This window comes from Ranitomeya variabilis, chromosome 3 (genome assembly GCF_051348905.1).
Source record: "Ranitomeya variabilis isolate aRanVar5 chromosome 3, aRanVar5.hap1, whole genome shotgun sequence".
Taxonomy (NCBI): Eukaryota; Metazoa; Chordata; class Amphibia; order Anura; family Dendrobatidae; genus Ranitomeya; species Ranitomeya variabilis.
In genome coordinates this window covers 441,817,668-441,831,308 of record NC_135234.1, presented here as the reverse complement: position 1 = coordinate 441,831,308, position 13,641 = coordinate 441,817,668, and the positions used below count along the sequence as shown (strand labels likewise).

The following is a 13,641-nucleotide window of genomic DNA, read 5'->3' as shown; positions in this document are numbered from 1 at the left end:
AGGCCTAAACGATTTACTGGGTTAGATGCAGTAAAAATTTAGATACACAGGCGGTGTAGCTAGCTTCACAGGCGGGCTACTCCGCTGACGTGCAGACACTGCTCCTAGGCCCAAAACTATTAACTGGGTTAGATGCAGTAAAAATTTAGATACACAGGCGGTGTAGTTAGCTTCACAGGTGGGCTACTCCGCTCACGTGCAGAGACTTCTCCTAGGCCCAAAACTATTTACTGGATTAGATGCAGTAAAAATTTAGATACACAGGCGGTGTAGTTAGCTCCACAGGCGGGCTACTGCGCTGACGTGCAGACACTGCTCCTAGGCCCAAATGATTAACTGGGTTAGATGCAGTAAAAATTTAGATATACAGGCGGTGTAGTTAGCTTCACAGGCCGGCTACTCCGCTGACATACAGACATTGCTCCTAGGCCCAAACGATTTACTGGGTTAGATGCAGTAAAAATTTAGATACACAGGCGGTGTAGTTAGCTTCACAGGCGGGCTACTCCGCTGACATGCAAACACTGCTCCTAGGCCTAATCGATTTACTGGGTTAGATGCAGTAAAAATTTAGATACACAGGTGGTGTAGCTAGCTTCACAGGCGGGCTACTCCGCTGACGTGCAGACACTGCTCCTGACCCAAAACAATTTACTTGGTTAGATGCAGTAAAAATTTAGATACACAGGCGGTGTAGTTAGCTACACAGGCGGTGTAGTTAGCTTCACAGGTGGGCTACTCCGCTCACGTGCAGACACTACTCCTAGGGCCAAAACAATTTACTGGGTTAGATACAGTAAAAATTTAGATACACAGGCGGTGTAGTTAGCTTCACAGGTGGGCTACTCTGCTGACATGCAAACACTGCTCCTAGGCCTAAACGATTTACTGGGTTAGATGCAGTAAAAATTTAGATACACAGGCGGTATAGCTAGCTTCACAGGCAGGCTACTCCGCTGACGTGCATACACTACTCCTAGGCCCAAAACAATTAACTGGGTTAGATGCAGTAAAAATTTAGATACACAGGCGGTGTAGTTAGCTTCACAGGCGGGCTACTCCGCTGACATGCAAACACTGCTCCTAGGCCCAAACAATTTACTGGGTTAGATGCAGTAAAAATTTAGATACACAGGCGGTGTAGCTAGCTTCACAGACGGGCTACTCCGCTGACGTGCAAACACTGCTCCTAGGCCCAAACGATTTACTGGGTTAGATGCAGTAAAAATTTAGATACACAGGCAGTGTAGCTAGCTTCACAGGCAGGCTACTTTGCTGACGTGCAGACACTGCTCCTAGGCCCAAAAGAATTTACTGTGTTAGATGCAGTAAAAATTTAGATACACAGGTGGTGTAGCTAGCTTCACAGGCGGGCTACTCAGATGACTACCAGACAATGCTACTAGCCCAAAAGGATTGGCTCAGCTAGATTACACCAAATGCTATGAAAAACACTTGCACAGCACTGGCACAGACCTGCCTGGCAAAAAGTGCTAGGAACTGCTGTAACCTACCCTGAAAAGGGCTGATATTACAACTAGTCCCAACTCCCGACTCCCTAAACCTATCTCTCAGAATATTTGCTCGCAAAAAAAGACTCTTTTACTGTATAGCGCCCACAGCATCAGCCATCTATCACAGCAGTGAGGAAATGGTGGCAACGGGGAAAATGGCTGGTTCTTATAGGGCAAGGACATGTGACATACACAGACAATGACACATGCCCTTGTGCGCACTGCTGATGGGCTGAGAGACTGCACCGCCTCACTGTAAATGTGGGAAAGAAAAAAAAATGGAGATCAGCATTATTTCAGCACAGATCTATCCCTGTCATGGTTCCCAATGGCAAGGGAACGTCAGAGAACTTAAATAACAGACTAGCTCTTGGGTGATGGAATCTCGAGCTGACCGTGAGCTAAACCTACCACACAACTAACAGTGGCCGGGTGACGTACCTACGTTTTATCCCTAGACGCCCAGCGCCAGCCGGAGAACTAACTAACCCTAATAGAGGAAAAAACAGACCTGGCTTACCTCTAGGGAAATTCCCCCAAAAAGGAGACAGAAGCCCCCCACATATATTGACGGTGAGTTCAGAGGAAAAGACATACGCAGTATGAAGGTAGGTTCAGCAAAGCGAGGTCCGCTTACTAGATAGTAAGAAGATACAATAGGGAACTTCACGGTCAGCTGAAAACCCTATTAAAATACCATCCAGAAATTACTTTAAGACTCATGTGTCAACTCATGACACCGGAGTGGTAATTTCGGCCCACAAGAGCTTCCAGCTACAGAAACATAACATAACTGTGAACTGGAACAAAAATGCAAACAAACTTAGGACTAAGAGTCCAACTTAGCTGATAGTAGTCTAGAAGCAGGAACATGCAACAGAAAGGCTCTGGTTACATTGATGGCCGGCACTAGAGTAACTGAGCAGCAAGGCTAAATAGGATACTCCCACATGCTGATAGAAACAGGTGAACAGAGAAAGTGAAGCACACAAGTCCAGTACCACCAGCGACCACCGGGGGAGCCCAAAAACCAAATTCACAACATATCCCCCGCCCCGAACTATACCCCCCCCCCACTCTACACTGAAACAGTCTATTAACAATGATTAACAGTTTTAATGTGCAAATCAAGTTAGGCTTATGGTGAATGAACAGTTATTGAACAGAAACTCGAACAGCCGAATTTTAAGCAAATTGTTCGAGTTTGACGAACGACTCGAACAACGCCCAAAACAGTATGAATTTGAAATTAGCGAACAGTTCGACTCGAACACCGCTCATCTCTACTCCAGAGCTCAGATTTTTTGTAATGCGCTCCATGCAAGGCCAGCAAAATGGCAGCATGCTGTTGCAGCACCCCAGGGTCCTGGTCGTTGCAGTAATATCATTCTCCCCTAGGGGAGAGTGATGTTACGTCTGAAGGCAATAAAGAATTGAGAGGCCGGGGCGTGCTAGAGTCCCTGTAAAAAGCCTCAGGCCACCGTTATATGGGTTTGTCCTATCCTTACCATCAGGGGGACAGAGAAAGAGACATAACATCTAGAACATCTACAACAGTTGTGAGGACCTTATGAGAGGCTCAGCAATAAGGTACTACAACACCCAGGCGCTAGAGGAAGGCTACTGATTTCCACCTGGATAAGGGGACTCGGGATTTGCCTTCAGACCGGCTGGACTCTGCCTGCCCTGTGATCTGGGGCTTTGGACTGTGGATGCTGAAGCCTTCAGTAAAAAGGTAGAGACTGCAACCTTGTGTCCTCGTTCTTCACTGCGCCTTTCACCATCCACCATCTACACACTGGGAAGCCCTGGGGTTACACTTCACCTGTGGGATGGTATATCATCTAGCTGCCATAACATCACCCCAGCAGACCCCTTAAAGCAGCGTCAGTCACCTTGACCGAATACCACAGGTGGCGTCATGAACACTTTCCCTTTAAAGACCCTTTTTCTTATTACAACGGACGTCCCTAGGGCCACGGACCGGGTCAGCCACTGTGACATCCCTCTTGAGAACCGAAGGACCCGGTACCGAGTACCCCACTGCCCTACTGGGGGCGCTCCACTGTGGCTGCAATTTTTCTGAACTGTAGATAGCTAGGCAAACTGTGAAAAAATGATAATACTGACCTCACTGCTCACCTATCCAGTCACCTGAAAGAAGGAGAAAAAAAGATATGTTGAGGACTGGACATTGGGCTGCAGTGACAGTGGGCTAGATGAGGTATTATCATTATTTTTTTTAATTCTACATTTATTATACTGCGTGATTTGCCAAATTCGAATAATTTTCAGATCCACTCATTTTAGAACCAGTAAACAAACAGTATGAGATCAAGGAGTGTTCCAAAACAGATTATAGACAAAGTTGCTGAGAATTACAAATCAGAGCTTGGTAATAAAAAAATTTCCAAGATTTGAAAATCCCACTGAGCATTATTAAATCCACCATAATGAAATGTAAATTAATTTAAATTAAATTAATTGATTACATTAAATTACATGGCACAATGACAAATCTGACAAGAAAGGGCAGCTCACCAACAATGACAGACTGGGAAAGGAGGTAATTACTCAGAGATTCAGAAAAGTACACCAACTATATAGAGCTCCGAAGAGCCTCTTGGAAGATGGCAATATGTGTCCATAGGATCACTATAAGACCAGGGTTCCACTAGTGTTTTTAAAATCGCTCCGATTTTGTTCTGGAAAAGTCTGGTGGGTGTCATGCAAGTGTTATGCTTTATTCATGTTAGTACAATCCGATTTTTAAAACCTAGCATTCAACTTACATGTGAAGGCAATCTGATTGCAATGCGATTTTAACAAAAACTTTTACATAGGGCAATTCTCTGTCATTTACACATTTTTTGTCAATTACATATTCTTAAAAAAAAGAATGTGTAGTTTAATGTACATGTTTTTTTTAATAAATAAATTCCTTTTGGAAAAAGAATGGTGGGGTATACCCCGACAATCATGCTGAAGTCAGTGATTTGAACTTAGTTAATTGACTGTGAATTCCCAGGACCTTTCTGACGGTACCGCGAATGTGAGAACTCTTTCACATGCTCGCGGTGGCATCAGTGAGGTGAAAGGGCTAAACAGTGATCCACTGAGCTGACCAAGCATGCATAGCTCAGTGTCTCTACTGGATGGCAGGCTGTATAGTGGTATTATGCAACAATGCAGCCTGCCATCTAGATGTAGCATAACTAGACGTGTCGGGGGCAAATGGATTATTAGGTTCTTGGCGGACAGGTGAGGAATATGGTTGTTTATTATATTAATTCTGTTACAGTAGACATTGGCTTCAGTGGATTCAACATTGCGCAGAGCATAACTGGTTTGGTTTTATTTAGATTTAATAAAGTAGTCTATGTCATTATTTCAATTAAAGGACTTTATTCTGGGTGTGTGTTTTTTATACAATATCACTATGGTATTAGTAATGGGGGTGCCTATGTATTCACCTTTTCTGGGGTGACTGAAAGCTGATATTTTTAGTCTGGGAAGGGGCCAAAATCCATAGCCCCTTCCTAGGCTATTAATATCACCTCACAGCTGTCTGTCTTGCCTTTGCTGCCTTTAACAACCAGCCTTTGCTTTGCTGGTTGTTAATTATAAGGGGATTCTATGTCATTTTTTTTGGGGGACCCCCATTTTAATAATTAGGAAAGGCTAAGTATACAGCTATGAACTGATATTAATAGCCAGGGAAACTCCATGGGTATTACCCTCTTCCCAGGCTATAAACCTCTGCTCCCAGCTATTTGCTTTCCCTCTACTGGTTAATAAAATGTCAGGGGATCCCATGCCTTTTTTTTCAGAAAATAATTTAGTAAGGAAATAAATATATGTACAGCAAACATCATAAGCACTGTACTAATTATATATATATATATATATATATATATATATATATATATCTTTATAACTATGTGTATATATCTATTCTATCCATTCTATTTTGTCCAGTCACTCTTTAATTTTACTGTACGCGGCAGATGAATCGCCGGCTTTTCAAAGACATGGGTGTGTAAAAATGGGATGGCACTCGCATGGTCCGAGTGTTGTGTGATTTTTTTTATCACACCCATTAACTTCTATTCGTGAATGCGATCCGATTTCCAATTACGGCATGCTACGATTTTTTTTCCAGTCCGATTGTGATCTGGTCTGAGCTGGAAAATATAAATTGCAGATGAACATCGCTCCACCCCGTGCCATAGACTTTTACAGTAACTATTGACTTTTGTGGGGAAAATTGACCTTCTGTTTTTACATAGAGCTTAGAAGGTTTCAGCTGGTCAGTTTTTAATGATGCCATAGACCTAATTGAAAACAGAAAAATCAGGTAAAAGGGCAAAATGAACAATTGTAAGTACACAGTGCCATAAAATATGATGATTGGAATATATGAAGAAATTAAAAACATATATTGCACCTTCAAAGTGGTTCTCATGTTGTATACACATCCCCTTAAATATCTATTTAAATTCCAGTTTCTAGCACATCAAAAAAGGAAAAGCAACTACTCATTTTTATGTGATATCTTATCTTATCCCATAAAACACATTAAGGCCACATTCTCATGATAAGCTTTTGGTGAGTTTTTGATGTTGCAGATTTTCTGCACCATTTCTGCACCCATTAAGTAAAAACAGGTTACTTGCATTTTTTTCAAAAATAATCAGCATAAAAACTCACCAAAAACTCATGGGAATGTAGACTAAAGTGTTGACCACTGCCTACCTAGTAGCAAAAACACCATGTACGTAAAGTTTAAGCTGAAGTTGCATGAAAAAAACATCTGTTTTAAAGTGTTTTCTTAGAAAAACAGTGTTTACAAGAAAATGGTGAGTTCACCACAACTTCTGTATACTAATGAACCTTTTAAGTCAAATTAATTTTATTGTAAGTATAATGTCCGTTTACCTTAATACAGTTTTAAACGGATCACACCTCACCACCTGCACGCTTGACCCACTCCCATCCCACCTCATCCCTAACCTTGCCACGGTCTTCATCCCAACCCTAACACACCTCTTCAACCTCTCACTCACAACAGGTGTCTTCCCATCAGCCTTCAAACATGCCAAGATCATACCCATCCTCAAAAAGCCCTCCCTCAACCCATCCTCTGTGTCTAGCTATCGCCCAATATCTCTTCTCCCTTATGCCGCAAAATTACCGGAACAACATGTCCATCTTGAACTGTCCTCCCACCTCTCCTCCTGCTCCCTCTTTGACCAGTTACAATCTGGCTTCTGACCCCATCACTCAACTGAAACTGCCCTAACTAAAGTCACCAATGACCTACTAACTGCCAAGAGCAAGCGACACTACTCTGTCCTCCTTCTCCTGGACCTGTCTTCTGCCTTTGACACTGTGGACGCCTCCCTTCTGCTACAGATCCTCTCATCTCTTGGCATCACAGACTTGGCCCTATCCTGGATCTCGTCATATCTGACAGACCGTACATTCAGTGTCTCCCTCCCCCACACTACCTCCTCACTTCGCCCCTTGTCTGTCAGTGTTCTTCAAGGCTCTGTTCTAGGACCCCTACTCTTCTCCATCTACACCTTCGGCCTGAGACAGCTCATAGAATCCCACGGTAAGCAGTATCGTCTCTAAGCCGATGACATGCAGATCTACCTATCCGGACCTGACCTCACCTCCTTACTCGCCAAAATCCCACAATGTCAGTCTGCTATCTCAGCCTTCTTTTCTGCTCGCTTTCTAAAATTGAACATGGACAAAACAGAATTCATCATCTTTCCCCCATCTCACTCTGCCCCTCCACCAGACCTATCCATATCAATGTCAATGTCAATGGCTGCTCATTTTCCCCAGTCCCACACGCCTGGTGCCTCGGGGTGATCTTTGACTCTGCCCTCTCTTTCAAGCCACATATCCAAGCCCTTGCCTCCTCCTGCCATCTCAAACTCAAAAATAATTTGCAGATCCTTGACCACGACACCACAAAAAAACTAGTGCATGGCTTTATCCTCCCCCACCTTGACTACTGCAACCTCCTACTCTCTGGCCTCCCCTCTAGCACTCTGGCACCACTCTAATCCATCCTACACTCTTCTGCCCGACTAATCTACCTGTCTCCCCGCTATTCCCCAGCCTCTCTTCTATGCCAAGCCCTTCACTGGCTTCCTATCGCCCAGAGACTCCAGTTCAAAACCCTTACAATGACATACATAGCCATCCACAACCTGTCTCCTCCATACATCTGTGACTTCGTCCCCCAGTACTTACCTGCACACAACCTCCGATCCTCTCAAGATCTCCTTCTCTACTCCCCTCTTATCTCTTCTTCCCACAACCGCATCCAAGACTTCTTCCGTGCTTCCCCCATACTCTGGAACTATCTACCCCAACACATCAGACTCTCGCTTACCATTGAAACCTTCAAAAATAACTTGAAGACTCACCTCTTCCGACAAGCCTACAGCCTGCAGTGATCCTCAACCTACTGAACCGCCACACAACCAGCTCTACCCTCTCCTAGTGTATCCTCACCCATCCCCTGCAGACTGTGAGCCCTCACGGGCAGTGTCCTCCCTCCTTATGTACCTGTGTGCCTTGTTTTTTGCTCATGTTTATTGTACTTGTCTATATTTGCCCCCTTTTTCACATCTAAAGCGCCATGGAATAAATGGCGCTATAAAAATGTATAATAATAATAATAATAATAATAATAATAATGTAGACAGTAAAAGCAGCAATGTGATATCTGATAAATCCATGATTGCCTCCTATCTTCGATGGAGATGTTCAGTATGTAAATTTCATGTGTAGGGGGGTGGATACATAGTTTTGGCTATGTAGTGTAGTGTTTGGCATGCAATGATTCAGTACGTTGTGTCAGAAATGCTTAATGCTATTCCACGTTGGATTTTTGATAGATCCTCAATAAAAATGTTACGTTAAAGACCCTTTTGTTAGATTTTTCTTGCATAGAATCTTTTGACCCCTGTATAAGAAGGTATTCTACACTATGCAGAAAAAAACTATGTAGTCCACTCCATATGAAATTAATTTTCTTTAATGTATTTTTAAAACATATTTAAAATACATTCCACTTTTTGATCAGAAATGGATGGGGGTACGTATTAAACAAACAGGATATTTTGTGCCATGGAATGTAATGAAAGGGGATACTTAACTTGTATGTATTCTGATCACCTAGAATTGCAACTGCCTTAGAATAAAGATCAGACTTTTCACTCTCATTGTTTTCCAGGTAGCTAATGCTGGACTGACATATTCCAAAGAGAATGCTTGGAATCTCTTCCTACAGTCGGTGCTGCAGAACGTTCGCTGGCTTCTCATTCGGAGTGACACAGGGTCCTCATTTTATAAATGGTGCACCGAATTTTCATCACTTTTTAATGCATTAAGTGTTTATTATGTTCCAAAATGGTTACGGTAAGTGCACATTAGAAGCGATCAGATTTTAGCTCACTGTGTATGGCTGCTTATCATACATCAAGAATGTAACTGACTCTGTCCTGCTGTGATTGGCTTTTTGTGCATATACATTTTTATATAAGCATATGTTTACCAGTAGAATATTCACATCTAACAAGATGAGATTTAAAAAAATTGCGTGAAAAGTGAGAAACATGGCTGCCCACTTCCAGAAACAGCATCTTTTGTTTTGTCTCCATCAATGAAGTTGGGATGAATTAATAAACAGAGTCCATAGACTAAAGGAGAACTGTGCCTTGAAGAAAACAATTCTTCTAGCCTACTAAACATCTTTAAGGTGTTCTTTTCTGGTGATTCATGCTGCCCAAGAGGCGTGCACCATGAATTGCAGCCTGCCTTCACAATTTTAGTCATTTGCATTAGACCAGTTGGCTCTTTCCAGCGCAGGTGATGTCTCCTTATGTACATCTGAAGGAGAGACCTCTCAATCACCTGCAGGAGCACTGGAAACAGTTGTCGCGGACCATAGAGAAAGATTATTCTCCACAAGTACTCCATCTGCTTCTGATGAAAGAGCATGGGATCACTCCTGTCCATCAGCATCTTCTCTATAGAGAAACATCTTTCCCATGTGTAGTGCTATTCTATTGGAGGAAACTGATAAACAGGTCTGGTCACATGCTCCTCCATCAATAACAATTTGTGGGCAAGAGAGCTGTGCAGTCTTTGAGGAAGGCTGTACTAACAAGTGTAGGAGCAGTTGCCTTCCTTCCAACTTAAAAACTATGAAACTTTCGCTGCTTTTGGGTGGAGCCGAGCTCCATCTGTGACTGTTAACTTGTTAAACCCTGCTGTCAATCTGTGCAAGAACAGTGGTCCAGCATGGTGGAGTGTTATTCTACACGCACCGACATTGTAATGCTTTATTCTATGCACCCAGCGTCTACACCGAGATGTGATCGCAATGGGCTGATGGGTTGCTATGACAGTCAGGAGTTTGTTATAGTCCCCCATGCCTGCCATCACGGAGCTCTGTTGAACCCAGTCTAGTGCTGGGCTTGAAAGTAGACCGTGATTTTTACTACATCCATAAATACTGAAGTATTGCTGTATATACTACAAGCGATCAGATGATCACAGGTTCATGTCTCTGACAAAGTCTAACAAATACAATAAAAAGTTTCAAAAAAAAGTCTAAAATATATAAATAAAATAAAAATAAACTAAAAATTCAAATCACCCTTATTTCCTCCTCTAAAACTAAAGGTAATAAAAAAACACCTATTTTAGTATCCAGAAAAGTCAGATATATTAAAATATACAATACATTCTCCTGATCAATTAATGCCGTAAACATAAAAAAAAGCCAAATTTGCAAAAACTATGCTATGCTGCAAAAACATGTAAGAAGCAATCAAAATATCATATACGGTACATCACAAAATGCTATTAGTAAAAAAATTGGCTCACCTGACAAAAAAATAAGCCCTCACACAGCTCCAGCAACTGAAAAATAAAAATGTTACAGGTCTGTGAAAATTGTGACACATTCCCACCATTTTTGTTTTCTAAATTTCCAATATTTTCTTCACCGTTAAATTAATTAAAAAAACTGGACACGTTTGGAATCACCGTAATCATATTGACCTGGACAATCATGATGCCAGATCGGCACGAAAAAAAAAAAAATTGCAGATCTGCACTGCCCCACAGTTATAACATTGGTCCGAGTGCTATCCGATAAAACAACGCATAACTCTTATACGCTAGTGTGAGCGAGACCTAGGAGTCAACCTTGGGAGTCGGGCTGGGGTGTGAGCTATCCAATAAATGTCATATGAATGTCAGCACGGAAATCAAAACCATATCATCCTCCTTCACTGCTAGTTTCAGAGCTGATTTATTACAACCTCACAAACTAGACACAGTAATTGAGTAAGTCTATACAGCAATGAAATGTATTTCATGATCAATAATGTGACCCGACCAACTCTTTTTTTTATTAATTATGGAACAGACTGGCGGGTAACCAGGGGAACACAGCTGCAGTTTGTATTGTGAATTTAATCTCTTTGCCTTCCCTATGGATTCAGCCTAGTCGATGGGTTTTGGAAGAGGATGTTATGTGTATGTTTTTATTTCCCTCTAGCTATTACATAAAATAAAAGTTTATGCCTGAACACTTGTTTTTTGTGCGTGTGTTTGAAGAAAAAAAATTCTTAGGAGACCTGGAGCAAGAATTCTGTTTACTTAGGCATTATAGAAGCTGATGAATTTTATCTTGTGTGACATTTCTTCTCTATATTTAGATGACTTTGAAGCATATCACATCTGTATAACAACATTTGCTGCTTCCTTCTTGACAGGCAGCAGATAATTAACCATAGGAAAAATGTGACCCTATAGCTGGATTTACCTGTTGAATCAGCAGGCAGTATGGGATCTAAAGGCTGAGAGGGGTGGGGACATTCTGCAGTCCATAATATTTGAGTGCTATTAGTCAAAACAACAGATAGTACTCGTCCGAGTTATGCGGTCGTCTGCATAAGCCCTTACAGATACTGACATAAGACCATCAAGTTCCATTTTTAACCTAATCTATGAGGCAGATGCTAGTTGCCCCATATTAAAGGAAAAATTCCCTCATGACTCCACATATTGCAATCAGATTCGTCCCCTGGATCAACGTCACATTGCAGAATCTACTGCCCATAATATTATCTTTAATAATACATTATTATTATTAAGTTAAATTATTATGAATAATATTATCTTTTTAAAGAAGCACTCCCATCAAAGTTTTTATCTTCTTATTAAATTACAATCATCATTGTGAAGGAAACGTATAATTGCAAAAGAAAGTATAATATCAGTAAAATAACTAGTTAAGGCCGGGTTCAGATTTGCGCTCCGGGGCTTTGCGGAGGGCTGCATACGTCCTCCGCTAAGCCCCGCCCACTTCTGTATACTTCTGCATGCGTCCTGCATACCTATCTTTAACATTGGGGATGCAGGACATGTGGATGTATGCAGATGTATGCGGATGCGTCGCTTTGATGCACCCGCCGTCCACACAACGTGCAACTTGTTGCGTTCCCGTGCGCTCGGCAGGCTCATCAAAACAACGCATTTGCATACATCCGCATGTCCTGCGTACCCAATGTTAAAGTTAGGTACGCAGGACGCCTGCAGAAGTATGCGGATGTAGGCGGGGCTTAACGGAGGACGTACGCAGCCCTCCGCAAAGCCCCCGAATGCAAATGTGAACTTAGCCTAAGTCTGCATCCACATGATTGTCTCTTCACAAAGGTCATGACATCTGCCTACTCTTATTGCAGGCGAGTGGGGGGATGTTCTGAAAGAATACAGAGAGGTGTCAAATATGGCACCTCAGCTCCTAGACCTGTAAGGTACCTTCACACTAAGCGACTTAACAACGATAACGATAGCGATCCGTGATGTTACAGCGTCCTGGATAGCGATATCGTTGTGTTTGACACGCAGCAGCGATCAGGATCCTGCTGTGATATCGCTGGTCGTTGCTGAAAGTCCAGAACTTTATTTGGTCGTCAGATCGGCGTGTATCGTCATGTTTGACAGCAAAAGCAACAATGCCAGCAATGTTTTACAATGGTAACCAGGGTAAATATCGGGTTACTAAGCGCAGGGCTGCCCTTAGTAACCCGATATTTACCCTGGTTACCATTGTAAATGTTAAAAAAAACAAACAGTACATACTCACATTCCGGTGTCTGTCACACGTCCCCCGCCGTAAGCTTCCTGCACTGACTGTGAGTGCCGGCCGTAAAGTAAAAGCAGAGCACAGCGGTGACGTCACCCCTGTGCTGTGCCTTACGGCCGGCACTCACAGTCAGTGCAGGAAGCAGACGGCGAGGGACGTTACGGACACCGGAATGTAAGTATGTAGTGTTTGTTTTTTTCTACATGTACACTGGTAACCAGGGTAAACATCGAGTTACTAAGCGCGGCCCTGCGCTTAGTAACCCAATGTTTACCCTGGTTACCCGGGGACTTCGGCATAATTGGTCGCTGGAGAGCTGTCTGTGTGACAGCTCTCCAGCGACCACACAGTGACGCTGCAGCGATCGGCATCGTTGTCGATATCGCTGCAGCGTCGCTTAGTGTGAAGGTACCTGTAGCTTCAAAGGAGCTAGCAAATAATCTGTAACTGGTCAGAATATTTACTATTTACTGTATAGAATGGAGTGGGGAGACATAGGATACTTTAAATGCAAGGCCCTTAGATCACCATCCAACCACAAACAGCAATTTTTAAAAAGTTTAATCCAGGTGATCCTGGAAATATGAGCCTATGGTCAGGACTAGAGTTGAGCGACTTTTACTTTTTTAGGATCGAGTCGGGTTTCGCGAAGTCGGCAGAGAGTGGAGGACAGGAAAACACCTAGAGTGCCCATTTTAATGCCCATTTTAACATCAATTCTTATTACTGAAGCTTGTCAATCTTAATTTACTTTATAATAATAGTTAGGCATTGAAAGCTGGGGGTCATTTGGCTAAAGTTGTGGGGGGGTAGGGCTGGCTCAAGTTTTTCGTGGGCCCAGGAAACGCGGAATATGTCACGACGGTGGAGCAGGGAGAGGTACGTATTTCAACTTTGGAAGTGCTGTGATCCTGAGCAAGCAGTGGGGTCCCACTCGTT

The 13,641-nt window shown here is 42.7% G+C and overlaps 1 protein-coding gene across 1 annotated transcript in view; it reads left to right on the top strand.

Moving 5' to 3' along the window:
- LOC143816267 (uncharacterized) overlaps positions 1-13,641 on the top strand; it is a 657,854-nt gene that overhangs the window by 158,945 nt on the left and 485,268 nt on the right. Inside the window, exon 23 of the mRNA XM_077296442.1 lies at positions 8,773-8,957. Coding sequence (XP_077152557.1) covers positions 8,773-8,957 — 185 coding nt within the window. The remainder of the gene's footprint in view (positions 1-8,772; positions 8,958-13,641) is intronic.